The 26,913-nt window shown below is 41.9% G+C and overlaps 1 protein-coding gene across 3 annotated transcripts; it reads right to left on the reverse strand.

Moving 5' to 3' along the window:
- On the reverse strand, positions 1–25,920 carry LOC117403009 (BRD4-interacting chromatin-remodeling complex-associated protein-like). Of its 3 annotated transcripts, XM_034004819.3 has the most exons (14): positions 25,323–25,920; positions 22,307–22,427; positions 14,649–14,697; positions 13,681–13,726; positions 12,956–13,004; positions 12,572–12,637; positions 7,318–8,922; positions 6,641–6,740; positions 6,424–6,521; positions 4,940–4,989; positions 4,570–4,715; positions 3,794–3,888; positions 3,332–3,434; positions 1–2,457 (listed from the first exon to the last, which is right to left on the reverse strand). In XM_034004819.3, the coding sequence occupies exons 4-14, from the start codon at positions 13,719–13,721 to the stop codon at positions 1,847–1,849; spliced, it is 2,964 nt and encodes a 987-aa protein (XP_033860710.3). In that variant the 5' UTR covers positions 13,722–13,726; positions 14,649–14,697; positions 22,307–22,427; positions 25,323–25,920; the 3' UTR covers positions 1–1,846. The 3 variants fall into 3 exon arrangements, with proteins under 3 accessions (XP_033860710.3, XP_033860712.3, XP_058880721.1); XM_034004821.3 differs by lacking the exons at positions 22,307–22,427; positions 25,323–25,920 and adding an exon at positions 22,055–22,300; XM_059024738.1 differs by lacking the exons at positions 12,572–12,637; positions 25,323–25,920 and having other exon boundaries at positions 22,307–22,551.
- Positions 25,921–26,913: the final 993 nt, after the last annotated feature.

Below are 26,913 nucleotides of genomic sequence, written 5' to 3' on the forward strand. Positions count from 1 at the left end.
TTCAAGTCTTTGGCTGTATTTGAAAATTAATTTCAACTTTTTTTTGTCTTTTTTTTGTGTGAACATCCAATGAAACAATGTATAACCCAAGAATGAACAAAATATTTACGACTCATTGCAACGTTTATATCCAACATAACAAAAAAGAACTGCCATTTCTTTTGGAATTATAAAAAAAACATTTTTTTTCCTTTCTTTTTTATACAAAAAACTGAATACAAATCAAGTTTCAAGTGAGACCAAAACTAGAGCAAAGAATGTTATCACATAAAGCAATACATTCTCCTCATGTGAAGTCAGTCTCAGAATGTTATCACATGTGAAGCAATACATTCCCCTCATGTGAAGTCAGTCTGTTAAGGCCACACAAGTCATTTTTTTACAACAACAAGCAGCAAAATATATCAGAAAGTTAAACCCTAAAAAGAAGAGACTTGAATCTCTAGTCTTGAAGTGAGGGAAGCTGGTGTAGTGTGGACTTCGAGCCCATAATAAATGGAGCATGGATTGCATCACTGTACATAAACACCGTATGCACCCCCTTTATGGTATCTAATAAATAAGTCAAACAACCATTAAAAAGAAAAATTGGCACATCTTCACTAAAGTGTGAAGTAAAAAAACCCCACTATAAATATATTAATATCCTTCCACTATAAAAAAAGAAATACAGGGCATTTCTGGGCATCGACAGAGACTGATGATCCACAAAGACCCACAGGGGGATGCTCTCCCCTCAGCCAACCAGCCACGCTGATATGATCCTGTGCTGAATCTCACATTTCAATGCAGTGGGAAACACTTGTGCAGACAGCATCCCCGAGTGAGCAAATAACTCGTCTTCCTGTTCAGTCCTCACCTTGGATTTACCTCCAAGCTCCAGGAATAAGCCAATTAATAGTGTGGTTGCTTATAAAAGTGCCTGACCAGCTCTTAGAGTTCAGGTCTCATTCTGAGACTGTGGAATGATAAATGAACATGTCATCACACTGAAAATATCAATTCCTAACTCCATGTCAATCCTCAGAAAAAGTGCTGCTATTTCAAGTATGGATCCAAGTATGGATTCTGCTTAAACAAATCCATTATAAAAATGTTTTTAAAAATGAAGATCAGCTGGCAGTTCCTCATGCCAATTTGCACCTTTCTTGCAAAAGCCAAAATGCATTAGCTCTAAAGTGTCCCTAATCTACCTCTCAATGGAAATGTGTGCATGTAACACTTCGACATAAAGACTTGGGAGTTTGACACAAGGTATGAATGTAGATCTTGTTCAGTCAGTAATGCGTGTGGGGTGGGTGGGCCAGTCTGTATCACAAGAGTTTCACATACCTTTAAGATACAAAAAAAACATTCATGAACAAAAATACTATTCTTCAAATAAAAAAGTGCTCCTGTTTTGTATACTTGGTCAAAATAACTGTGTTCTTTCCTGCCCTTCTCAGACATGTTTAGTGTCCCAGGCTGAACCCCTTCACAGCTCAGACAATATGAACATAATACATGGCTTGCTTGGGTCAGGCAGGGCAGTTTCAATACACTTTACCACAGATACATATGCTTATATATGTACGTATTTGCAAATGTGATATCTCCATATAGTCATGTTTTTCCGTATCACAGTATGATAGAGACATGATACACATTCCTTTAGGCAAGATATTTACCTCAAAAGTCAAGAAAAATGTTTCTTCACTAATAAAGAAACACCTCTTCCCTTCTCCCGTCATGCGACAGGAAGTCCCTTTGTGGTGAAGTGCATTGAAACGCTGTGTTCTCTCCATTCTCCAGAGCCCCTGTACTCCTGCACTGGGCGGGTAGCAGTGGGGTGGAAGGAATGGCCCCTCTAACATTCTAAGATGCTGTTTACAGCTGCTTCGAGAGCCGAGTCTGTGTCTGCTGCACCCTGGCCAGCCTGAGGAGCGAGGGGTTTGTCGGAGCGCCGCCCTAATGGTGGCTCAGCGGGCGTGGCACTGGGCTGTGCTGTGCTGACAGGTGGGGGGGGTGCTGGCGGTGCGGGGGGCGTGACAGTGCTGCTGCTGTTATTATTATTATTATTATTATTATTGTTATTATTACTCTTGTTACTGCTCAGTGGGGGTCTCTGGCTTTTCTTCAGGTCCAGGATGCTCTTGATTGCCGTCTCCAGGTGCTGGTTTAGAGAAACCTCCTTCTGGGGAGGGGCTTCCCCTCCGGGGCCCTTGGGCAGAGTCACACTGGGCTTGGCAGTCTGTGAGTCCTTTCTCATCTGCTCAGGGCTGCCTGCTGCTTCGCACTGTAACGAGCTGCGTGGAGCTGGGCTGGATCCCCTGGGCTCGTCCCTCAGTCCCGGGAGCCTGGCCCGGCTCGGAGATGCGCAGCTCGGGGAGGAGACAACAAGGTCAGGGGGCGCCGGCTCCACACCAGCGCTTTGCTCTGCAGGCTTGGCCAAGCAACAAAAGTCCTCCAGGAAGCCGTCTGAAATGATGAAGATCAGAAATGACTTCAAAGCTTTGCATTCAAACAAGCCCTGTAAAGCAGGGCAATGTAAACGAATAGCAGTTGCGCCGAAGTGCATTCGTGTGCATGCATTTGTAGGTATTTTTTGCTCCTGTATATTATGAAGATCTACCACAAGACATAACTGGATGTACAAATTTAGCAGGAGTGTTGACCTGGGTATCTGATGGAAGCCACAAAGTTATTGGTTAAGTCAAGGCCAAATTCAATAGGAAGATATATAACCCTATAGAAAGTCCAACTCCACCAGTTTTATATAGGTGGTGTTGAAAGGCAACAAAGCCTCTTCTATCCGTGTATCTCACCCGGACACATGTACTTTTGTACCTGAATCTCTTTTATAAAAAAAAAAAAAAAAAAAAAAAAAGAGCAGGGGTGTTGTGTTTAAAACTAGAACAAAACAGGGGCTCCTGAGTGGCGCATCCGGTAAAACTCGCAGGGGGGGGGGGGTTTAGGTTGGCCAGGATGTCCTTTGCTCACAGCGCACCAGCGACCCCTGTAGATGCCTGTGGGCCTGCCTGTAAGCTGCCCAGAGCTGCGTTGTCCTCCGACGCTGTAGTTCTGGGCTGGCTGCATGGCGGGCCTGCACAGTGAAAAGAAACGGTCGGCTGGCGGCACACGCTTCAGGAGGACAGCGCAGGGGTGGTAGCGGTGGGCTGAGCCTAAATACAATTGGGCATTTAAATTGAGAGAAAAACAGGGTAAAAATGAATTGGCGACTACTAAATTAACAAAACCAAAGCAGTGTGTAACCCACTATTCCACCCAGGATGATATCCAGAATAAGCAAGAGAAGGCTAGAACACGCCTGTCTCCCGATCCTGTGTCTCACCTGGGTCCATGAGAGACAGCCGCTTCCCCCGAGTCAGAGTGGCTCTCTCCTCCTGATTGAACGCCCTGTCAATCATCACCATTTCTGAGGAGGGGTTGAGCCGCTACAGAGAAACAGAAAGGAATGGGATGGGCGTTACATTTCCAGACTGATAAACCCCACAGTGCTGCTCACAGCACTTCACAAGCATGCTTCCATGCACAGAACTGCTGTGCTGCTTAAACGAACTTCAGTCCTGTGTCTACAAGCTAAGCCACTAAATTACAAGACAAGATGACCTAATGGAGTCAACTAATGGGTCACTATAATAATATATTCAACCTTAACATTTTAAAAAATGGTTGATAGCAAATACACCCAGCACATTTTTCTTTAAAATAAAATAATGAAATATGTGGCTCCCAGGTAATGGTGAAATGCTCTGCTAACGATGTCCAGATGAAAGAGAGAAGACAGAATCACCTTGGACTCCTCCAATAGTAAGCGTCTGTACTTGTTCAGCATGGCTTGTGTTCTCTTCAGCACCTGCGTGGACACGGCCTCAAACTCATCATCCACTGGAGGAAGGAACAAAGGAAATAAGTGAAGCACTACTAAACACTGTGCTGCTCCCACTGTGCAAGCACTGGTCAGCACAGACCCCACTGTGCAAGCACTGGTCAGCACAGACCCCACTGTGCAAGCGCTGGTCAGCACAGACACAACTGTGCAAGCGCTGGTCAGCACAGACCCCACTGTGCAAGCACTGGTCAGCAGACCCCACTGTGCAAGCGCTGGTCAGCACAGACCCCACTGTGCAAGCGCTGGTCAGCACAGACCCCACTGTGCAAGCACTGGTCAGCACAGACCCCACTGTGCAAGCACTGGTCAGCACAGACCTCACTGTGCAAGCACTGGTCAGCACAGACCCCACTGTGCAAGCACTGGTCAGTACAGACACAACTGTGCAAGCACTGGTCAGCACAGACCCCACTGTGCAAGCACTGGTCAGCACAGACCCCACTGTGCAAGCACTGGTCAGCACAGACCTCACTGTGCAAGCACTGGTCAGCACAGACCCCACTGTGCAAGCACTGGTCAGCACAGACCCCACTGTGCAAGCACTGGTCAGCACAGACCCCACTGTGCAAGCACTGGTCAACACAGACCTCACTGTGCAAGCACTGGTCAGCACAGACCCCACTGTGCAAGGACTGGTCAGCACAGACCCCACTGTGCAAGGACTGGTCAGCACAGACCTTTTGTAAACTCTTCTTGGGAGGGCAGCGATCCCTGAAAGACGTGGTAAGGCAGCAGTCTGTGTATCGCCTCGTCCACACAAGTGAAGGGGGAGCGGTCGGCTGCGTGGACGCAGGTCTGGTCCTTGTGCAGCTGCTGTAGGATGCTGCAAGACGACATGAAGCTCAATAATATAGCCGCTTTCACATGTTTTTTCTCAGTTTCCTATGTATTTACCATGTTTGTTTTAATATGCTTTACCACACCTCTATGCTTACACTATGCTTTATTTCACTCTGCTATGCTTTTACTAAGGGAAACTGTTATACAGGCTTTGTCAGCTACAGATGAGACAGTAAATACATGAATGAATCAGCAGAGTTTACTCACAAGCTTCCTTTTGTTAGCTGCTGAGATGCTGGCCTCTTCTGTGTACCAACCTGAGAGTGAGACAAAGACACACATGTTGAACAACACAGAAGATAAATTCAAACTCAGATCTTGCAGTTGTTGAACACGCAGCCCAGCATGACGACACTGGCATTGAACACACAATCCAGCACGACAACACTGGCATTGAGCACACAGCCTAGCACGATGATACTGGCATTGAACACACAGCCTAGCACGATGTCACTGGCATTGAACACACAATCCAGCACGACAACACTGGCATTGAACACACAGCCTAGCACGATGTCACTGGCATTGAACACACAGCCCAGCACGATGACACTGGCAGCATTCAGGCTTTTAAAAGGAACAGGTCTGAGACTGTGCAAACATACCAGACATGTTTCCTCATTCACACAAACATCGGGTAAAAAAAGTTCCTCATTCTATTGCCCAAGGCATCGGAACCCTGGTACCTGTGTGTTCTGTTCAAGGGACTCTGTCCAGACACTATTAAGCAGGTGCAGTATGTTCTCTAAGCATTTGAACCCTGGTACCTGTGTGTTTTGTTCAAGTGGAGTCTGTCCAGAGACTCTGTTCTGCAGGTGCAGTATGTTCTCTAAGCATTTGAACCCTGGTACCTGTGTGTTCTGTTCAAGTGGAGTCTGTCCAGACTCTCTGTTCTGCAGGTGCAGTATGTTCTCTAAGCATTTGAACCCTGGTACCTGTGTGTTCTGTTCAAGTGGAGTCTGTCCAGACTCTCTGTTCTGCAGGTGCAGTATGTTCTCTAAGCATTTGAACCCTGGTACCTGTGTGTTCTGTTCAAGGGGACTCTGTCCGGACATTCTGTTCTGCAGGTGCAGTATGTTCTCTAAGCATTTGAACCCTGGTACCTGTGTGTTCTGTTCAAGGGGACTCTGTCCGGACATTCTGTTCTGCAGGTGCAGTATGTTCTCTAAGCATTTGAACCCTGGTACCTGTGTGTTCTGTTCAAGGGGACTCTGTCCGGACATTCTGTTCTGCAGGTGCAGTATGTTCTCTAAGCATTTGAACCCTGGTACCTGTGTGTTCTGTTCAAGTGGAGTCTGTCCAGAGACTCTGTTCTGCAGGTGCAGTATGTTCTCTAAGCATTTGAACCCTGGTACCTGTGTGTTCTGTTCAAGGGGACTCTGTCCGGACATTCTGTTCTGCAGGTGCAGTATGTTCTCTAAGCATTTGAACCCTGGTACCTGTGTGTTCTGTTCAAGTGGAGTCTGTCCAGACACTCTGTTCTGCAGATGCAGTATGTTCTCTAAGCATTTGAACCCTGGTACCTGTGTGTTCTGTTCAAGTGGAGTCTGTCCGGACATTCTGTTCTGCAGGTGCAGTATGTTCTCTAAGCATTTGAACCCTGGTACCTGTGTGTTCTGTTCAAGGGGACTCTGTCCGGACATTCTGTTCTGCAGGTGCAGTATGTTCTCTAAGCATTTGAACCCTGGTACCTGTGTGTTCTGTTCAAGGGGACTCTGTCCGGACATTCTGTTCTGCAGGTGCAGTATGTTCTCCAAGTTTGATGATGATCCGCCCACGGCCTTGCCAGCTATTAATAAAATAGAAATATTAATTTCATAGACTGTTAATGAAATGGATTAAAAACAAAAAGGCATAATTAATGAAGGACAGGATATTCCATTATAAGCCCTTGAAATGCAGTCTTGCCTTTGTTACTGAGGGGGTTGGCCAACTGAGGTTGTCTTGAGCCATCCTGCAGCTTTGAAACACATCCCGCTGATGTCTGAATCATTGCTTCCTTCTGAACCTGCAAAGTTAGTTCAGATAAAACAACAGCTATTAAATCAAGTGGGATAGAGAGAGGTACTGGAGGTACTGCATCACCAGAAGTGATAATGTGATCATGCTGCTGATAATGCTAACAAGAGGTAAGAGATTTAAAAACCCTGGCTATCTCTTGGGTCATTCCAGCTCAAGTGGACCGAATTCTGGGGAGGACAGTGTTTCCTCCTTCTGTGGTTGATGAGACACAAACCATGTATGATGGTGGAAAGGGTGCCAGGTGTTGTGTGCATGACAATGATCTGTGTCACTCACTCCAGCCCCACATGAAATAATGAATTGAGATAAGAGGGTGAATAACCCATTAGACCACTGGAGCTGGAATGAACTTAACCCTACAGACCTGTTCAAAAGCCTCTACTAATTAGTTTTGTAAAACTGAAGTAGGGATGAATGATCAAACTCTTCTGATTGCTGCTCAAGGCTAGTTTCACGACAGTCCGATTAGTGTGAATCAAGTCGTATATATGCCGCTTTCATAAATAAAATAAAAAACACATATGAGTAACACTCAGCACTGCACATGTAGTGGGAAGCTGTACCTGATTCTGCCCAAACTGCGGTGTTTCAAAGTGCTGCTGCTGTGCCACTTGATTCCCCACGTGCAGAGCGCTGGTGCTGGATGCTTGGGACACAGGGATGAGGAAGCGGTGACCCATGCTGACGGGTACCTGCTGCCTGACCTGTATCTGCTGCTGCAGGGCTTGCTGGGTAGTGCCTCCTTGAACCCCCGGCTGGCTCTGAGCTCCGTAGCCAGGATGCATGGAGCCAGTCGAGTTCATGACAGCAAACCTGTTCTGGATCTGAACGCCTTGGACCATCATGGATCCCGGCTGCCCACTCATGGGGAACCCTGCCCGGGCTGTGGGCATGTTCCCCTGGGAGGCCGAGAGATGCAGCACAGTGGGAGAGACCTGCTGTAGCTGCTGATTAACTAAGAGCTGCCCTCCAGGAGCTGCAAAGCTCTGCCCGGAAACCAGCTGCACAGATGCATTGTGATTGGCCAGGATGGAGCCAGAGTAGGAGGGGTTAGCGGAAGTCCGGTTGCTGAAGGCTGGGTTGGCATTGTTAGACAGTAGCTGGCCCTGTTGGGTGTGCAGGATCTGACCGTTGACAGCCTGGATGCTTTGTCCCATGGAGCCAGGGGTGACGGAGAGGGAAGTAGGGAGCAGAAACTGGTTCTGAGGTAAGTGGGGCTGCTGCTGCTGTTGCTGGAGCTGCTGGTGCTGCCCTCCCATGGGAGAGTGGATCACAATGCTGCTGTTCGAGTGGTTGATCCCCTGGTGCCCATGCATGGCTGTCCTCAGCCCTTGCTGGCTGGTGATGTCGACTGTCATCTGCTGCTGCTGCTGGCCTGCTTGGGGAGAGCTGTCTGAGACGTAGGGGCTGCCCTGCTGCTGCTGCTGCTGCTGCTGCTGCTGGGACTGGCTCCCCATGCAATTCACACTGTACACAGTCTGATGGCCCACCTGCAGAGGCTTGGGCTGAATGCTAATGGGCCCTTTCTGGCTCTGGTTTGGAGCCATGGCAGCATTCCCCCCCAGAGACTGAGAGGGACCCCTCTGTATGATGATGTTCTGCAGCGGCAGGGGAGTCTGGAGCCCACAGTCTTTGAAGGGCATGGCCAGCTGTGCGCCCACGGAGCTGCTGAACATGGGAACACAGCCGGCACTGCTGCTGCTGGGCTGCCTCTGGACCAGCAGCCCGCTGCCCATACCGGGAGGCTGGGAGTTGAAGGAGCCCAGCAGCTGGATGTGGCCGGCTGGGTGTCCGTTGTGCAGGTGCTGGGGGTGGACTTGCTGGATGAAGCCATGGGGCTGCATGTTAGGGAAGTGCGCCCCCGTAGGCTGCTGCAGGAGAGGGAGGTGCGACAGCCCCAGCTGCTGAGGGAAGGGCTGACCCGGGCCAAGGGAGGACGACTCCAGGAAGGCCTCCTGAGCCAGCGTCTGCTCTGTGATGTTGGCCTCCTGGAGGGATTTCTGCAGGATGTCGAAGGGCTGCTCCTCTCCCAGCTCACCCCCCACAGGGGGAGAGGCGCCCCCCAGCTCGTCCTCCAGGAACTGCAGGCTGCTGGAGAGCTGCAGCCCCGCCCCCGCAGGTCCCCCCAGGTGGATACTCACATCCTTCAGGATCGGCGGGCCGGCAATCTGTAACAACATATATATATATATATTATGTGCATTATCGAGAGGGAGTTATTTTATTTTGTATTTGTGATGTGTGTTATGTGTCCCGTGTCCCTATTGTGTGTCCCCCGAGACCCGTATTATAGCGAGGGTGCACTGTGTGTGTGTGTGTATGTATGTATGTATGTATGTATACTGTATATATATACAGTACCTTGCAAAAGAACATAAGAAAGTTTACAAACGAGATGAGGCCATTCAGCCCATCTTGCTTGTTTGGTTGTTAGTAGCTTACTGATCCCAGAATCTCATCAAGCAGCTTCTTGAAGGATCCCAGGGTTTCAGCTTCAACAACATTACTGGGGAGTTGGTTCCAGACCCTCACAATTCTCTGTGTAAAAAAGTGCCTCCTAATTTCTGTTCTGAATGCTCCTTTATCTAATCTCCATTTGTGACCCCTGGTCCTTGTTTCTTTTTTCAGGTCAAAGAAGTCCCCTGGGTCAACATTGTCTATACCTTTTAGGATTTTGAATGTTTGAATCAGATCACCGCGTAGTCTTCTTTGTTCAAGACTGAATAGATTCAATTCTTTTAGCCTGTCTGCATACGACATGCCTTTTAAACCCGGGATAATTCTGATTGCTCTTCTTTGCACTCTTTCTAGAGCAGCAATATCCTTTTTGTAACGAGGTGACCAGAACTGAACACAATATTCTAGGTGAGGTCTTACTAATGCATTGTAAAGTTTTAACATTACTTCCCTTGATTTAAATTCAACACTTCTCACAATATATCCAAGCATCTTGTTGGCCTTTTTTATAGCTTCCCCACATTGTCTAGATGAAGACATTTCAACATAAACTCCTAGGTCTTTTTCACAGTTCCCTTCTTCAATTTCAGTATCTCCCATATGATATTTATAATGCACATTTTTATTGCCTGCATGCAATACTTTACACTTTTCTCTATTAAATTTAATTTGCCATGTGTCTGCCCAGTTATGAATGCTGTCTAGATCATTTTGAATGACCTTTGCTGCTGCAACAGTGTTTGCCACTCCTCCTATTTTTGTGTCATCTGCAAATTTAACGAGTTTGCTTACTATACCAGAATCTAAATCATTAATGTAGATTAGGAATAGCAGAGGACCTAATACTGATCCCTGTGGTACACCACTGGTTACCTCGCTCCATTTTGAGGTTTCTCCTCTAATCAGTATTTTCTGTTTTCTACATGTTAACCACTCTCTAATCCATGTGCATGCATTTCCTTGAGTCCCTACTGCTTTCAGTTTGAAAATTAATCTTTTATGCGGGACTTTGTCAAAAGCTTTCTGGAAATCTAAATAAACCATGTCGTATGCTTTGCAATTATACATTTTCAATGTTGCATCCTCAAAAAAGTCAAGTAGGTTAGTTAGACACGATCTCCCTTTCCTAAAACCATGCTGACTGTCTCCCAGGATATTGTTACCATATAGGTAATTTTCCATTTTTGATCTTATTATAGCTTCCATAAGTTTACATATAATAGAAGTCAGGTTTATTGGTCTGTAGTTACCTGGTTCGGTTTTGTCTCCCTTTTTGTGGATCGGTATTACGTTTGCTATTTTCCAGTCTGTCGGTACAACCCCTGTGTCAAGAGACTGTTGCATGATCTTGGTTAGCGGTTTGTAAATAACTTCTTTCATTTCTTTGAGTACTATTGGGAGGATCTCATCCTGCCCAGGGGATTTGTTTATTTTAAGAGCTTCTAGTCCCTTTAATACTTCTGCCTCTGTTATGCTAAAGTTATTTAAAATTGGTTAGGAACAGGTTGACATGTGGGGCATGTTGTCCGTGTCCTCCTTTGTAAAAACCTGTGAAAAGTAATCATTTAATATATTTGCTATTTTTTTTTCTTCATCTATGATTTTGCCATTTGTGTCTCTTACACATTTAACCTCTTCTTTGAATGTTCTCTTGCTGTTATAATATTGGAAAAACATTTTGGAATTGGTTTTAGCCCCCTTAGCAATATTGATTTCTCTCTCTCTCTTGGCCTTTCTAACTTCCTTTTTGACTTGTGTTTGCAGTTCCAAGTACTCTTTCTGTGTAGTTTGTTTTTGGTCCCTTTTAAACGCTCTGTAAAGTGCCTTTTTTCGCTGAATATTTTTTTTAATTGATCTATTAAACCATTTTGGCCATTTTGTTTTAGATTTAGATTTGTCTACTTTTGGGATGTAATTGTTTTGCGCCTCTAGTACTACATTTTTAAAAAAAACAGCCATCCTTTTTCTGTGGATGTTTTCTCTATTTTACTCCAATCTACCTCTGTTAGTCTCTGTTTCATACCTTCATAGTTTGCTTTTCTAAAATTGGAAACCTTAGTTTTAATCATTACTTTTGGGGTTTTAAAAAATACTTCAAATGAGACCATGTTGTGGTCTGAGTTTGCCAATGGCTCATTGACCTCTGTTTTAGTTATTCTGTCTTCGATATTTGAAAAGACTAAATCAAGGCATGCCTCCCCTCTAGTCGGTTCCTTGACAAATTGCATTAGGAAGCAGTCATTTGTCATTTCCACCATTTCAATTTCATCCGTCATGCTCCCCACCGGGTTCTCCCATTTCATACGGGGGAAGTTGAACTCCCCCATTAGTATGGCTTCTCCTTTCGAATGTCATTGTATAAAAGATTATTTTGCTCAGCGTCTGAATTTGGCGGTCTATAGCATGCTCCAATTATTATGCCCTTTGAATTTTTATCCATTATTCTGACCCATATTGATTCTGCATTGTTTTATTTGTCTTGATTTAACACCTGGGCTTCAAGACTATTTCTTATGTATAGCGCTACCCCTCCGCCTCTTCGAAAAGTATTCAGATCCCTGACCAATTCTCTCATATTACTGAATTACAAATGGTACATTGAAATTTCGTTCTGTTTGATATTTTATTTTAAAACACTGAAACTCAAAATCAATTATTGTAAGGTGACATTGGTTTTATGTTGGGAAATATTTTTAAGAAAAATAAAAAACTGAAATATCTTGCTTGCATAAGTATTCAACCCCCACACATTAATATTTGGTACAATAATTGATTCTGAGTTTTAGTGTTTTAAAATAAAATATCAAACAGAACGAAATTTCAATGTACCATTTGTAATTCAGTAATATGAGAGAATTGGTCAGGGGTCTGAATACTTTTGCAAGGCACTGTATATATATATATATATATATATATATATATATATATATTATATATATAAATAATCCAGTCAATATCTAACTGGAACATCCAGTGTATAGAAAACTTTTGTGCCAACACTTGTCATATGACTACATCCCACTCCCCTGCAACATTTGTAACAAGGGGCCCCAATTATGCATATATATAACATACTTATACAGAGAGTGTTATTTCTAGTGTTGATTGGATAGAACACACAAAATACAAGTGTATGGTGCCTGCAGCCACTCTACCTCACCATTTGTGAACAATTTAAACACTTCTGAAGGTTAGTACCATGAATTCAGTACATTTGTAATTAATTTGTAGGGAGTAAAGTGGTACCACTATACATGGTTGTGTATTATGAAACATTATATTAAGAGCTATATAAAATTAGCAATACAGGTAAAACTACAACACAACATAGAGAAGTGAAGCAGGCTCCTCTGTACTCACAGTGGAAGTGGCAAACAGGGAGCTGGCTGAACCAAAGGCAGCGTTGGCCAGGTCATCTTCATCAATCTGGAAAGACAGTGTTTCATTCATTCTACATCACCCAGTGTGGCTTACACACAGTACAGCACATTCATTCTACATCACCCAGTGTGGCTTACACACAGTACAGCACATTCATTCTAGATCACTCAGTGTGGCTTACACACAGTACAGCACATTCATTCTAGATCACTCAGTGTGGCTTACACACAGTACAGCACATTCATTCTAGATCACTCAGTGTGGCTTACACACAGTACAGCACATTCATTCCAGATCACTCAGTGTGGCTTACACACAGTACAGCACATTCATTCTGGACAAATGCAAAGAAGAAGCACTTACTGATTTACTGCTTGAGCCATGAAGATAATCATTTAATGCCTGCACATCCCTGTGTAAAAGACATGAAGATAATAATTTAATGCCTGCACATCCCTGTGTAAAAGACATGAAGATAATCATTTAATGCCTGCACATCCCTGTGTAAAAGACATGAAGATAATAATTTAATGCCTGCACATCCCTGTGTAAAAGACATGAAGATAATCATTTAATGCCTGCACATCCCTGTGTAAAAGACATGGAGATAATCATTTAATGTCTGCACATCCCTGTGTAAAAGACATGGAGATAATCATTTAATGTCTGCACATCCCTGTGTAAAAGACATGGAGATAATCATTTAATGCCTGCACATCCCTGTGTAAAAGACATGAAGCTGAAAGTCCACAGTAAAACACAGACCTGCAAATTCCAACAGCATTTTAAAAGCATATTTTACATAAACTTGCACCAAACAGCACTCTATATAACCGTCTATCTGCATCACGTGGTCTCTGTAAGTCGCCTTGGATAAAGGCGTCTGCTAAATAAACACATAATAATAATAATAATAATAATAATAATAATAATAATAATAATAATAATGCTCATAGGCCAATACTTTCAAAGTCTCTAACTGAGTTCGGTAAAACTCTGTACAAGTGTGGATAATATAGCATAATGACACTGTTATGAAAAGCACTGCTGTATATTACTGGTGTATACTTCATTAGGGTTTCACTTACCCTATTATATCTAGAAGACGACGGTCATCGTCATCATCCATGACAACTGAAAGCATGAGAACACAAGAACACTGCTTAAAACACATCACATGATGCACACACTCCATGAGAACACTGCTTAAAACACATCACATGATGCACACACTCCATGAGAACACTGCTTAAAACACATCACATGATGCACACACTCCATGAGAACACTGCTTAAAACACATCACATGATGCACACACTCCATGAGAACACTGCTTAAAACACATCACATGACGCACACACTCCATGAGAACACTGCTTAAAACACATCACATGACGCACACACTCCATGAGAACACTGCTTAAAACACATCACATGATGCACACACTCCATGAGAACACTGCTTAAAACACATCACATGACGCACACACTCCATGAGAACACTGCTTAAAACACATCACATGATGCACACACTCCATGAGAACACTGCTTAAAACACATCACATGATGCACACACTCCATGAGAACACTGCTTAAAACACATCACATGATGCACACACTCCATGAGAACACTGCTTAAAACACATCACATGATGCACACACTCCATGAGAACACTGCTTAAAACACATCACATGATGCACACACTCCATGAGAACACTGCTTAAAACACATCACATGACGCACACACTCCATGAGAACACTGCTTAAAACACATCACATGATGCACACACTCCATGAGAACACTGCTTAAAACACATCACATGATGCACACACTCCATGAGAACACTGCTTAAAACACATCACATGATGCACACACTCCATGAGAACACTGCTTAAAACACATCACATGATGCAAACTCCACAAGAACACATCACACAACTCTCCCACACCAGGAAGATAAAACTAATAATGTGACTTATCAGGAGGGAACCCTTAAACTTACAATAACCAAAAGAAAGAATGCTTTTACAATTGAACAAAAAGCACCACTTACTGAGTTAGGGCGTGGCACTTGAAGACATTCATTTAACACCTTTAAGTTCCTGTGTGAAGAAAAGAGTTTAAACTGATGAAACTGTCCAGGGAGACAACACACATATCACATTGCTGCATTCAATACAAAAACATTCGATTTTTCAGCTTTGAACCCATCCATAAGTTAATATTAGTTATAATTCTTAATATTGAATGCATATCTTCATCACTGTTGTTTTATTTGTAGCATTAAAGTAATTTGTAAAAGCTGTTACAATTACTGTCTTGATTTTAGGGTGGACTATAAATCAGATTCTATAGATTGTTAGTTCCCATCACCACCATCTAGTGTGGAATATAGACTGGACTCCAGGGTCCAAATTCAATTCTGCAATCCAGAGTATTTTTGGTTTCATACTTTACATAAGATATATTTTACTCTCCACACAGGTGGGAAGGAGGGGGTTTTATGATGTCAACCAAGCCCAACCCTTCACCTGTCCCCATTTCCAAGAGCCCAACCCTTCACCTGTCCCCATTTCCATGAGCTCAACCCTTCACCTGTCCCAATTTCGAAGAGCCCAACCCTTCACCTGTCCCCATTTCCAAGAGCCCAGCCCTTCACTTGTCCCCATTTCCAAACCCAGCCCTTCATCTGTCCCCATTTCCAAACACTGCAAAATGCTCTAGTAGTATAGGAAAAAAAAACTCCATTCAACACCTCAGAGTGCTCTAGTAGTATAGGAAAGAGAACTCCACTGAACACCGCAGAGCACTCTAGTAGTATAGGAAAGAGAACTCCACTAATCACTGCAGAGTGCTCTAGTAGTGTTGGAAAGAGAACTAGACTCAACACTGCAGAGCACTCTAGTAGTATAGGAAAGAGAACTCCACTAATCACTGCAGAGTGCTCTAGTAGTATAGGAAAGAGAACTCCACTCAACACTGCAGAGTGCTCTAGTAGTATAGGAAAGAGAACTCCACTCAACAATGCAGAGCGCTCTAGTAATATAGGAAAGAGAACTCCACTCAACACTGCAGAGTGCTCTAGTAGTGTTGGAAAGAGAACTAGACTCAACACCGCAGAGCGCTCTAGTAGTATAGGAAAGAGAACTCAACTGAACACCTGTGGCGGAGTGTCCCGCCCCTATATATTTATTTACATTATTGTTTGCGGCGTGGATAACAGCGCTGCATATTTCTTATTGTTTGTATATTTTAAAAACCTCGTGAGGATGCGTGGCTGATCAGCTACTGATTATTTAACTAGCTGACAGTCACACATCCTTACTAAACGCGTGCAGACTGTGGCCGAGGGGTAATAAGATAATTAACAGCTAGTTAACCCCTCGGCCAGAGTATAAGAACCTGCAGCTGTCCGTGCTGTGGGGAGGAGTGTACAGAGGAGAGTACGGGGAGTGGAGAGAGCGAGGCGAATAAGAGAAACAACTGCTAAGTATCTGCTTATTTGTTTATTTCTATTTGTTTGGCCAACATGCCCTTTTGTTTTGTTTTGTTGTGTTTTGTTTAAATATTTTGGTTTATTGATTTAATAAAATCAGCTGAACATCACCACACCTCACCACTGCAAGCCATCCTGCCACAACACCGCAGAGTGCTCTAGTAGTATAGGAAAGAGAACTCCACTGAACACTGCAGAGTGCTCTAGTAGTATAGGAAAGAGAACTCCACTGAACACTGCAGAGCGCTCTAGTAGTATAGGAAAGAGAACTCCACTGAACACTGCAGAGCGCTCTAGTAGTATAGGAAAGAGAACTCCACTGAACACTGCAGAGTGCTCTAGTAGTATAGGAAAGAGAACTCCACTGAACACTGCAGAGTGCTCTAGTAGTATAGGAAAGAGAACTCCACTGAACACTGCAGAGTGCTCTAGTAGTATAGGAAAGAGAACTCCACTGAACACTGCAGAGTGCTCTAGTAGTATAGGAAAGAGAACTCCACTGAACACTGCAGAGCGCTCTAGTAGTATAGGAAAGAGAACTCCATTCAACAATGCAGAGCGCTCTAGTAGTATAGGAAAGAGAACTCCATTCAACACTTCAGAGTGCTCTAGTAGTGTTGGAAAGAGAACTAGACTCAACACTGCACAGCACTAACCCTAATATAGATATGCCTATTTCTAGGTATTCTTCAGTACAACACAATGACACTATTTAGTTAGTTGTACTACAGTAGCCATTATGTTAAGTTATTTAGCACTTAGTTCAATAAACTTTATTTTACTGGAATATATACAATAAAAGTGACTTGTGAAATGTCCTTCCATGTACATGTAATAACACTAGCCCTATTTAAGCAGCTTGTTACATATTAGTAGTACCAACATTTGTTCATTTGAATATTTGATCTGTTGGGTCATGCCACAGTATTTGTTTGTCTGGAACACCGGCACAATTTAAATATATTTATATTTCAGTACTATATTGCAACAAACACATACAGTAGAATACCCATTATGTATAATAACATGTACCCCTTTTGTTCTATACTTGATTACACTGCTTATTTTATAACTTTTAAATGTTAAAACATCAAAAATTCGGCACTGTAAATTCAACCTTTCATTTGTGACTGTTTTTAAATCTCACACTCTTTACCTATTAGCCCCTTGAAGCCACAGGGCTGCTCTCGCAGGTCCAATCCTGTGCTGTCCGCATTGCTTCGGCATCCTTCCAGATGAGGTACACAAAGTACTCCCTGAAACCTGGATGGGCTTATTGGTCAAACCGGTCCATAGCCTCTGGTAATGCCCTCTGTGTATTGTGATTACACTTAATGAAAACATGTGTGCACTTTGTAACGATGGGTCAATTGCAACAAACTTGCAGAGTTAGTACGGAGCTGCGTACCAGCGAGTATGTGACTATCGGGATCATCCGCAACTGCGTACTAAATACCAATTGCAAAGAAAAAAGAAGCGGAACAAAGTCGGGCACTAGCTGATCCTCAGCATTAGTACAGTAGTAAGGATTAGGGTTTGTTTTGGTGTGCTTCCAAACAGGAACTGAAGAGGGCTGGAGCTCAAGATCTGAGCGACTGGTACAAATTATATTTTAAAAGAGCGTTTTTTTTTGTTTTTTTTTTACGAAACCTAAACATCTTAATTATTTAATTTATTTTGATTTATTCATGCTTAAGTTTTAAACGTGAAAGGGTATATTTACGCACAATAAATACATATGCTGAATTGCCCCTTGCATTTTTTTTTTTTTTTTTAAATCAAAATAAGACACACACACCCCCCCCCCTCCCCCCTCCCCCCAACACCGACAAACTTGTTTGGTGTTGTATGTAGTCTAAAACATTGAATATAATATTTAAAATAAAAAAAGAAATTAAATGTATTGCACAGTCAGAAATTGAACCTGGCACCTCCAGCACAGCAGCTACAGCGCCGATCCGCCAGTCCTGACCCCAACCCCATGCATGCTACAGCCTACTAATACGTAGCATTGGCTACAAAAAGCATACTTTGACACAAGTATACATATAGCCTGTTATATATAACTTCGAAATGTATTACTCATATATTAAATATTGCAATTCCGTTCCATGTGGGTAATACATACTGTACTGCTTTAAATATATTCTCAATTATTTCACGATATTTGTAATAAATCCTTTCAACCGTAATTGTAATATTTTGCCACTGGCTTATTTTTCCGCTGTGGAAGCGATTTGATCGTTTTCCGTACTGCTATAATGTCATGAAACTCATTCCAACGCTACACGAATATATTGCCATGACAGCAATGACATCCCTTACATAAAAAAATAATATGCAAGTAAATATGTCTTTCATGTGTAAGATATAGGTACATGGTAGGGATTTGTGATTATGAATTGTTCAGTTACATTTTGGGATTTTTCAGATTTGGCCCACTTAGTCTATAGAAAGGGTTAGACTAACTTAGTCTCGTACTTGGTATCCTCTAGAGGGCAGCAGCAGTTATTTTGGGTTCATTGCAATTGAGATCATTTTCAGTATGCAGCTGGGGTCTATCTTGAGCTGCCGTTCGTTGCAATTGGTATTAACTTGCGTACTAGTTTAGTGAAGCTGCGTACTAACCACGGGATTAATACGAGGTTAGTACGCTGCTTTCAGTTCGTTGCAATTGACCCGATATGTTTGGTGGTGAAGAGGTCTCCAGACGTATACCAAAGATTATTAACTGTTTTAGCCAATCAGGATGCACGTTTGCCAACCACTGGTTTATAATGCAGTTTAACACAGATGTGAGCATGCGTGAAGCCGGGATATGACACTTCAAACTCACACACTATTTACAGAACAGAAAAACAGAACAGAAGAGTTTTGGGTCATTTACCCTCCTGCATATACTAGTGACAAGGAAATAACAAGAGCTGCTGTTTAATGTCACATGTGCTGCTAATGGGAGGCTGTGTGGTCCAGTGGTTAAAGAAATGGGCTTGTAACCAGGAGGTCCCAGGTTCAAATAACACCTCAGCCACTGACTCATTGTGTGAACCTGAGCAAGTCACTTAACCTCCTTGTGCTCTGTCTTTTGGATGAGATGTTGTTGTAAGTGACTCTGCAGCTGATGCATAGTTCACACACCCTAGTCTCTGTAAGTCGCCTTAGATAAAGGCATCTGCTAAATAAACGAATAATAATAATAATTTCTCTGATGAGAGCAGTGGGTTACCTGGGATGATGACAGCATTGGGTTACCCCGGACACACTGCACGTGGTACAGTAGCACTATGCTAGGACAGCATGCAAGAGACTGGTTCATTCTTCTGTCCCGCGACAGACAGTAAAGGCGCTTGCCAGTCTTTCTGGTCGAGCGTCCAAAAGGAAACTGTTCGCCAGACCTAAACTCTAGCTGGCCACACCGCACAATCATTTCCTTGTAGTCACAATCATTTCCTTGTAGGCTGTGTGGTCCAGTGGTTAAAGAAAAGGGCTATAACCAGGAGGTCCCCGGTTCAAATCCCACCTCAGCCACTGACTCATTGTGTGACCCTGAGCAAGTCACTTAACCATGTGCTCCATCTTTTGGGTGAGACGTAATTGTAAGTGACTCTGCAGCTGATGCATAGTTCACACACCCTAGTCTCTGTAAGTCGCCTTGGATAAAGGTGTATGCTAAATAAACAAATAAGTCTACTAAATAAACAACACTTAAGCATGAATCAGCCTTCCCACTGCAGTACTGTAGCACTGAAAAAGCTTCATCTAAAGGATAAAACAGGTGGACAAGCTGCCCCAACAATCTCATTCTGAAGATCATAAAATACAATAGTTTGATGGATGCAAACAGAGAGCTCTTATTTGAGAAACACAGGCATCAATCCATAAAACTTGGATCAGCATTAGAGAAGCATTAAAAAGGCTTCTGATAAATGGGTAATGCATATGTGACCTTTGATGAAACTGAAGATTCAGGACTGTAGGTTTGACCGCATTTGTTCAGTACTCAGTAACATTTTAGTAGCAGAATATATTACATGCTGTTTGTAGGTGCTGGACACCAAGTTTAGGCTAATTAAGAATACATTAGTAATACTGATACATGGCAAAAGTAATGTGCATTACTGGACCTTCAAAAACAGAAGCCCATGAAACTTTGATTTACAAAAACAGTAAACTGAGTAAGAGCTCCTTAAGAAAATGAACTGCTATTATTATTCATTCTTAAATGGGCTGCATTGTCAATTAAATTGTTCCCAAGTGTTTTTTTAATCCTCTCCCCTACATGGGCCTATAACAATTTGTGTTTTGTTTTGTATTGTATATCTATGTACATAGGCCTACACTGCAATCCAGTTTGTGCTTGTAAATATAAATTATATACTGTACCCTTAGGTACACAAACTAGTCATCATGTGTGGTAAGTTTTCTTGGGCTAATGAACTCGCTAGTTCACATTTTACAACTACACGAAATTCACTGTAACCGTTTCACAAAATGCACTGTATATATTCAAAACATAAGATTAACGTTATGGAAGACTACAACTGCAATAGTTTTTTTCGGTTTTAAAATGGCGGCGGCTGTTAAGAACTGCGCCACAGACCCTGGCACAGTGCCAGTCACAAAGGCGTTTTGAAACGCATTTATCATATATATATATATATATATATATATATATATATATATATATATATATATATATAAACACACATACACACACGACTAAACCAAGCTAAAATAAAGCGTGATGAAATCCAAACCACACGATCGCTTTAAAGATGGTATCATAAAATAAACAATGCGTAGTATTGAATCAAAAACAGCACATAAAATAGTTACCATGCACAGAAAAAAATAATTAAAAAAAATGTATAAATTGTTATCTTTCGGAACAATGATTGTTTCTTTGTTGAACCCGTTTTTAAATAAAACTCCCAACATATATTTAAGTTTAAACGTTTTATTTAACAAATCAAAATATATATTATAAGAAACAGTACTCTATATGAATGATCCCAAATACAACAAACATGAAATGGACTTGCTAGTGATTACAAAACGGAGACGTGTACTGTTTTACTCATTATCTGTAGCAGCACAGTAAACAGAAAAGCACAGCACTAAAACAACCAGTCTGCAGCCATTTTAACATCTTTCACTTTGATCGTCAAACAATTTTCGATAACAGAACCACCCGAGAGAGATCGGTTAACAGATAAATAAAATAAAATAAAATAAAAACAGTACCGTTAACCAGACCGAGAAAAGAGCAAATGGAAAGAGGGAGATTATAAAATATTGTTTTTCTATTTTTTCCTTCCTCTCGCAACCTCATCAAAGGGGTGGTGGAAAAAAACAATTTTAACCCAGTTTAATCAATGTGTCATTGAAAGATCTTTGTTGTTATGTTGTTACTCAATTTGGTTCGCATTCAGCAAAAACTATCTATCGCTCTCGAGTCTCTCCCCCTTAGTTCAACTCTTTCTAATCTAGCTCGGAAACCTATCATCCTGTCTTCGTTTTTTTTAGAAATGTAATGTGTAGCAATTTTTAATGTCCAAAAATAGACTCAAGTGACAGATCACACAAAGAAAGTCGCCCTGTGATCACACACGCCTTCTCTTTCGCCGAGGTGATGATGGCAGTCTTCCGCCGAAACCTTTGGTTGCTTTTGTTTCCTTGTTTGAAACTACGTGAAAGACCATTTATTTTCTCAAAATAAATAAATGACTACATGAAATGAATCCTGGGCGTTCCGGTGACTAGGTTTAACGCCGAAACTAAGCCTTTCTTTTTCGATCTCTCGCTCGTCTTTAATGTGGCCCTGAAAAAACCTAACGTGGTCTTTCCCATTATTTTTATTTGGAAACCTCAGGTTTCTGCACCGTCCTAAATGGACAAGCATACATATTTATTTAAATTTGCATAACATCAAGACGGTTTAAAAAAAGAAGGCAAGCCCTTACTCCTGTCTCACCCCTCTTGAAACCTAATATCTCCATTTGGCAACTTTTAATTTGCTCCCCCCTCTTCTGACTCTCCCTCTCACTCATATATATCTTTTTCTCTCTCTCCTTTTTTTCTGTCTCGGATAGATTTTGTTTCCCTCTCTCTCTCACTCTCTTCCCTCCCCGAAGGAAGGGGAGGAAGGAGGTTGTGTGTTTTTTTTCCTTGAAATTTTTATCACAAAATTATAATACACTCAAAGGGAAACTCACCGTCATGAAAAAGCAGTGCCTTGTCAACGGGGTTTCCTCGCCATCACATCAGGGGCCGGCGGGGCAGTGCCGCTCCTGCAGTCAGCAGTAACTGAAGCCGGGAGCCCCATGCTTGCTGTCACTAGCATTGCACACACATACACAAGCAACAGGGGAAATTGTTAAAGCAATGTGGTGTGTGGCACGCAATACACTAGTGTGGCCTATTTTCAACAAAATAACTTATATTTTTGTTTGAAAGGTACAAATCGCATTAGGCTTTTAAAAAACCCTACTGTATTAAACTTGAAAACTCTAAACGCGAGGGGGCGGGGTTTGTGCAATAAAACAATAGGCTTGTTTTAACTTTCCTGTAGAACATTCAACACAGCAATTTCATACATGTGCTTTTTCTTTTATATTTATATAAAACTAAAACTGTTTTTTTTTTCCTAACTGTGTTTTAAAAAGTTACCATCTTTGCATTAAATAAATGATCATCTGGTCAAAGAACTTTATTTTAGAAATGCAAACACACACCTTTGTTCTTAGCCATGCAGTACTCAATCAGCAGGCTAGGACTTGCATTTATCTCAACCCATTCAAAAAACAGTTGTCAACTTAACAGTTTATTCTTCAGCTGAATAGTATCTATTTTTATGATGTAAAATAAAACCAGAATGTGATGATCCATTTACACAAAGGAGCAATCGACAGAATATTTTCTGCAATAAACATGGAACACCTTTGAGTCTTAAACCTGCGTTTTATAAAGTTGAATTTTGTATTCTCATTTCACAAAATAATTGTGCAATTACACTAAAATAAAACAAACACAAGACTAAATCAGCATTGAATGTTGTGCAAGGAAATGGCTATGTTTAAATACAGACCACTTGCATATCATATACTGACACAATTACAGGTACATACATCACTGTAGTACATGGTTCCACTTTCAAATAAGTGCACGCTCTTTTGCACTTGAGGAACTCGTGTTGATCATTGTGGATACAAAATAAATGCAGCATATTTCAATATGATTTTGACTTACACTATAAAGTATTACCTAAACTCTGCATCTCCCAACAGGAATGTGTGAAAGCTCTGACTGTACAGTATTATATATTATCTCTAAACCACTGTTCATAAATATGTATTTTTTGTTTAGCAGCTCAAAGTGAACCGCAGATGTCCTCACCTCCCCATGAAGTCCGCACTTTCCCCCTGTACACATGTGTGATTGAATGGATTTTCACTCTGATGTTTATTATTAGGGTGGGTAGAGCAGACGTCTTGTGATTCTGCCTATGGAGAGCGCTCTGTGTGGCTCATGAGCTTTGCTGTTTTGAACTTGTATCAGTGCAGCATGGTGTTTCTGCACTTTTTAGAAGTGGGCCTATAAAAGCTCCGGTAAACATAAATAGTAGGCTAATCACAATCCTCATACTTTGACGGTTTTTGTTTTATTTATTACTACGGGTGCGTTTCAGTAACAGCAATAGCGGCTGGTTGAATTTGTTTTGGATGCATTTCATACTTGCAAAAGAAAAACAAAGGAAGAAAACACAAGAGTCCACAGAAAGTGCAAAGCGACAGAAAGGAAGAAAACACTCTCTACAGTCTCTACAGAAAGTGCAAAGCGACAGAAAGGAAGAAAACACTCTCTACAGTCTCTACAGAAAGTGCAAAGCGACAGAAAGGAAGAAAACACTCTCTACAGTCTCTACAGAAAGTGCAAAGCGACAGAAAGGAAGAAAACACTCTCTACAGTCTCTAAAGAAAGTGCAAAGCGACAGAAAGGAAGAAAACACTCTCTACAGTCTCTACAGAAAGTGCAAAGCGACAGAAACAAAGAAAACACTCTACAGTCTCTACAGAAAGTGCAAAGCGACAGAAAGGAAGAAAACACTCTCTACAGTCTCTACAGAAAGTGCAAAGCGACAGAAAGGAAGAAAACACTCTCTACAGTCTCTACAGAAAGTGCAAAGCGACAGAAAGGAAGAAAACATTCTCTACAGTCTCTACAGAAAGTGCAAAGCGACAGAAAGGAAGAAAACACTCTCTACAGTCTCTACAGAAAGTGCAAAGCGACAGAAAGTTATAGAGAGTCCCTTTTATTCATTTTTATGCTGGCTTTAATAAAACAATTGTTAGTTATAGTTTTATCTTGAGGTTAATGTTTTTGATGTTGTAAACATTTTAAATGGCACACATAATTCTGCTGAGATGGGAAGTAAATGATAACGTGATAAACATTTACAGTGCAGACTCTTTTGGATTATTTATAATGACTTTGCAGAATAGAAAGCGAATACGAGTGTTCCCAAAGAGATTCCCAAATACTGTCTTTTAATTCTGTGCATCCAAAGACATGGAATGAAGCTTTAAGAGTTAAGCCTACTGTTTGGTATTCTGCTCTGAACCAGCAGGTTGTCAGACCCAAACTGCTGTGACAAACATTATATATGAAAAAAATGGGAAAAAAAAATGTGTTGATCAGAATATTCTGCTTTTTATTGGAACTGCAGTACATTCAGTGAGCAAAAATTGTAAAGCGTTACTTGAGCTGAAACCTGTGCCATAGATAATTATAGCTGCCTATATCCCTGAACCACATAAATAATCATTACTGTAAGTGTTTCACTGTGATCCTCATATCCTGGGTAGTGAGTCAAAACACTGGCATACTATGGGAATGTCATCTGAAATCCTGACATGTTACCGCTATCATTTTAGTATCGTCTCATACCACTCTCCCTGAGAACGGAGCCAAACCAGTGCATTGCCTTTGAAAACATCAATACGAGTACATCTGTAGACCCGCATGAAGCAGACCATGTCATGTGAAAACACTGCACTCCAGTAAAATTCAAGTGCAGATATTTATCTACAGTGAAAGGGCACTGAGACATGCATGCTGGTGCATCTGTAAGTACAGCTGTAAATGTTATAAAAGCATGTTAAACATGAATTAGATACAGAAGTCTATTTGTTATTTTTGAAACAGGCAAGGAAATAAACACATTCAAATAACCTTTGAAAGGGTTTGTTTGTATGGCGGATGGCTGTTATGGAGCTGCTGGTGTTTCCTGTAAGCAGTAAGCACATCTTTGTAGTTGATGTTTTGCTGGCTGGGCTTGAAGAGAGCTCTCTGTACCACGTGCTGAGAAAGAAAAAAGGTTGGTTTTAAAGGGCAAGACACCTAGGGAATGTAAACAAACTGGAATGTAAATTTTGGATCTTTCTCGTGTAACATTAAGGAAGTTTTGCTCATAAATCTCACTTTTCATGTTATCTCATGGTTACATAAAACATCTGAACTTACCGGTACCAATAATTTACACACATTAAAGAAAAATAAGCAACAGAGACTGCATTGACGTGAGTGTTCCTGGGGTTATTCCCCTGCAGTGACACTCGTTTCTGTCCTCACTGTACTACTAATGGAGCTGTTCCCTCATGTGTTTAGGGAACACTCCTGTGTTGAACTGAGACAGTCAGCCTGTGTCCCAGAGTGGGCTCCGTTCTGTCAGTTTGCATTCATTAGCATAATTACCATACCTCACACAAGAGCCATCCTATAAACAGGGTGGCTGTCGAGACACTTCCTGGACACAGGGCATGGATCTTTCCATTGGCTAGATCCTGCATTCCTACCTGCTGAGCCCCGCCCCACCCCACCTCACTGTGCACACTGCATTCCAGTGGTGTTGGGTTACACCATGACTCGCTTCCCCTCGCACTGAAACACACATGATCAGCTCTTCAGTAAAGTGTGTATGCAAACTCTACAACACACAGTAAAGGAGTGGCAATGGTCTTACATGGTACAGCAAGATAAGGCTTTGTGCTTTTATGTAGTATCTAGAGGGGCATGTTCACAACACTCACCACTCTTTAACCCTTTGATTAATAAACATAACTTTCATAATTTTTGTATTTACTGTTAATGTCATCACAGAGTACTCTCAAATATTAATCCTGTAATGTCTAGGTAGCTTTGTATGGAGGAAAGCTATTATATTTGATGATTATATATGTAAGTAGACATTGATTCTTGTACCAAACACACAATTATACACCTGATTGGCAACACATACTGTAAACTGAGGTACCATCAGACAATTTTGACATTTGTTTTGTAATGACTTCATGCTGTTGCTCTTTTGGAACCAAGTCTGTGAAATGCTTACAGGTAGACTTGTGGGCTACTTAACACTGTCCAAACATATTATTTTTCATTTTAAATATTTTAGCGATCTGTACTAAGTGTTGTGTGTTGTATCGTTTTGTGTCGCTGTTCCGTCCTGGGTGCCTGTGATTGGGGGGGGGGGGGGGGCGTGATAGAGTCGTGACCCCAGTGTGCTTGTGAAAATTGTCCAGTCATGTTGTGTTTATCCCTCGTTCGATTTGTTTGGTCCAATGTGTCTTGTTATGTCTGCAGTGTATGTCTGGTTATGTCTAAATGTTCCATGTTTTCACTGTGTTTTGCTGTAGGCGCAGCCTGCACGCTGCTGTGGGTTGTGCTATTGTGTGCTGACCCTCACTGAATAAAGTCTGCTACTTTAGCGTACCACATCTTGCTGTGGCCGTCTGGCTACTAATTTCCACTCAATGTTACAAGA

The sequence above is a fragment of the Acipenser ruthenus genome, chromosome 5 (assembly GCF_902713425.1).
Source record: "Acipenser ruthenus chromosome 5, fAciRut3.2 maternal haplotype, whole genome shotgun sequence".
Lineage (NCBI taxonomy): Eukaryota > Metazoa > Chordata > Actinopteri > Acipenseriformes > Acipenseridae > Acipenser > Acipenser ruthenus.

Excerpts from the sequence above, each read along its gene's own strand:
- LOC117403009 (XM_034004819.3), bottom strand. The coding sequence starts at position 13,721 with ATGGATGATGACGATGACCGTCGTCTTCTAGATATAATAGG. Across the intron at positions 13,005-13,680 it reads CGTCTTCTAGATATAATAGG|GGATGTGCAGGCATTAAATG; the intron begins GTAAGTGAAACC and ends TCTTTTACACAG. Across the intron at positions 2,458-3,331 it reads GCTGTCTCTCATGGACCCAG|ACGGCTTCCTGGAGGACTTT; the intron begins GTGAGACACAGG and ends TCATCATTTCAG.